The sequence below is a fragment of the Austrofundulus limnaeus genome, unplaced genomic scaffold (genome assembly GCF_001266775.1).
Source record: "Austrofundulus limnaeus strain Quisiro unplaced genomic scaffold, Austrofundulus_limnaeus-1.0 Scaffold379, whole genome shotgun sequence".
In the NCBI taxonomy this organism is placed as follows: domain Eukaryota; kingdom Metazoa; phylum Chordata; class Actinopteri; order Cyprinodontiformes; family Rivulidae; genus Austrofundulus; species Austrofundulus limnaeus.
The window spans coordinates 47,990-49,945 of record NW_013952781.1 but is presented as its reverse complement, the minus strand read 5'-3'; the positions used below and the strand labels follow the sequence as shown (position 1 = coordinate 49,945).

At 39.1% G+C, this 1,956-nt stretch overlaps 1 protein-coding gene across 1 annotated transcript in view; it reads left to right on the top strand.

Annotated features, from left to right (window-relative positions):
* Positions 1-1,956, top strand: part of si:ch211-216l23.2 (nuclear receptor coactivator 5) — a gene marked incomplete at its 5' end in the record, with an annotated part of 21,100 nt that overhangs the window by 1,902 nt on the left and 17,242 nt on the right. Inside the window, 2 exon segments of the mRNA XM_014023606.1 lie at positions 636-706; positions 821-956. Of these exon segments, the coding sequence (XP_013879060.1) occupies positions 636-706; positions 821-956 (207 nt within the window).

Sequence of the window (1,956 nt, the reverse complement as noted above, 5' to 3'; positions counted from 1 at the left end):
GCTCCACACTGTTAGGATCCACTGGCAGACATCAGGAAATGACGCTCTTCACATTCGTCCAGTTTTTGTGAATGATTTATCGTCACTCAGCTGCTGGGAAAGCCCTCCTGCTCCAGCTTACGTCACTGCATGGGATTCCTTCCCCGGGGAGTGCAACGAGGAAAAAAAAGTCAGCAGCTCTTCACTCGACTTTTATCCACAAACTGGTCCTGGATTAAGCTCCAAAGTTTTTATCAGTCAGATTCCACCGTGAAAAATGTCTGTTTTATCACCTTTAATGAGTTTTTGGCCGCTGACTATCTTTAAATCGCTGCTTCCTGGTCAACAGTCGGCTCTGGAAGGATCACGTTTTTCTTCTTTTTTGAAGCGAGTGGTTGAAGCAAATGCAGCATAAGAGCCCCCTGGTGGCTGAAGAAATAAATCCATGTATAAGCTGCACCGGACTATAAGGTATAATGGTTCAAAGTTCAGGAAAAAAGTCACGGTTTATAGTCTGAAAAATACAGTAGTTGTCAAGTCTGGGCACAGAAATGTAAAATGACAAAGTTCTGCTGAAGTTTTCATGAACTCATCAGTCATGTGATCATGACTCAGAAAACAAAACTTGGACACATGTCTCTGTTTATCTGTTTCAGTTATGAAGAACTGGAACAGCTTCAGAATTATTCTGCTGCTGTGAAGTTGGAGACATATAATCAGTCAAACGGTAAGGTTCATTCTTTGTCTTTAATCTAATCGAATGTTTACTAAACTAATCTTTACCTTCTTCTGAAGTTTGCACTGTTCATCTCACGTTTTTCCTCCACATTTCTTGTGAAAGTCAACAGTTTAGTGAAACCAGAGGCAGTCACTCCAGCAGACAGACGTAAGTCTCTGTATCAGAAGTTCTACAAACAAGTTCAGGAGGACAAGAAGGCCGTGGACTGTGTGGTGCTTTCTGTCACCAATAAATGCTTGTGAGTCCTTCACACTGCAGCCAGTTCTGCTGCAGTGTGACCCTGTTTAACTGGGTTTATATGTGGCTTTGACAGGTTCTGATAAGGTTGTCTACCTCCTGCTTTTAGTAAAATGTGCTCATTTAGTTTAAACCCAGCTGTAATGATGAGGCTGACAATAACTTTTAATGTGTTTTCATGTTCTTTGCTAAAAGCAGAGAACCTTGTGAAAGAACAACTATCTAACCCTAACTGTTGTCTCCTCAGTGTTACACTGGTTTATACACTGTATGTTAGAGGTGCAACAACACAACACAATCAGCTTCATTGGCCAGGTGTGCTGACACACACAGACACACACACACACACAGACACACACAGTGACAGAAGCACAATAGCTGAGATAAACACTACAGTACTTCATTGAGAACCAGCTCAGAACCATTGGACCTTCACAAAGTAGACCCAGGTTACACAAACCCAGGTTACACAAACCAAACAACACAACCTGCTACATTAAACACAGTTTGTAAAAGAAACTTGCAACAATCTGTATAAAAGTTGTATCACCAAAATCAGCACGGAGGTTATTTACACAAATGGTTGACAAGTCGGTTGAACTTGCAGTTAAATTAACTCAAGTTCAATAAATTGATCTCAAATCAAAGTATTTTCACACCAGATTTTTTTTCTTTGAAAACATCTTGAAACAACAAAATGTAATTTCATGTTACACAAATAGTAAATCACAATAATCTGTTTCACTCAGCATCATACACACTCAGAGGCTTTTAACTGTGTCAAACTTTCAACAATTTCCATAATTGTTTAAACAGAAACTATATTAAAAATGTTAGCTGTTGTATTTGACTCCTTAAATCCAGTTAAATAATCCCTGATGTAGGATTAGGATTAGATAGGAGCCCCTCAGATACAGTGGTTTGCAAAAGTATTCATACCCCTTGAACTTTTCCATATTTTGTCACATTACAACCACAAACATAAATATATTTCACTGGAA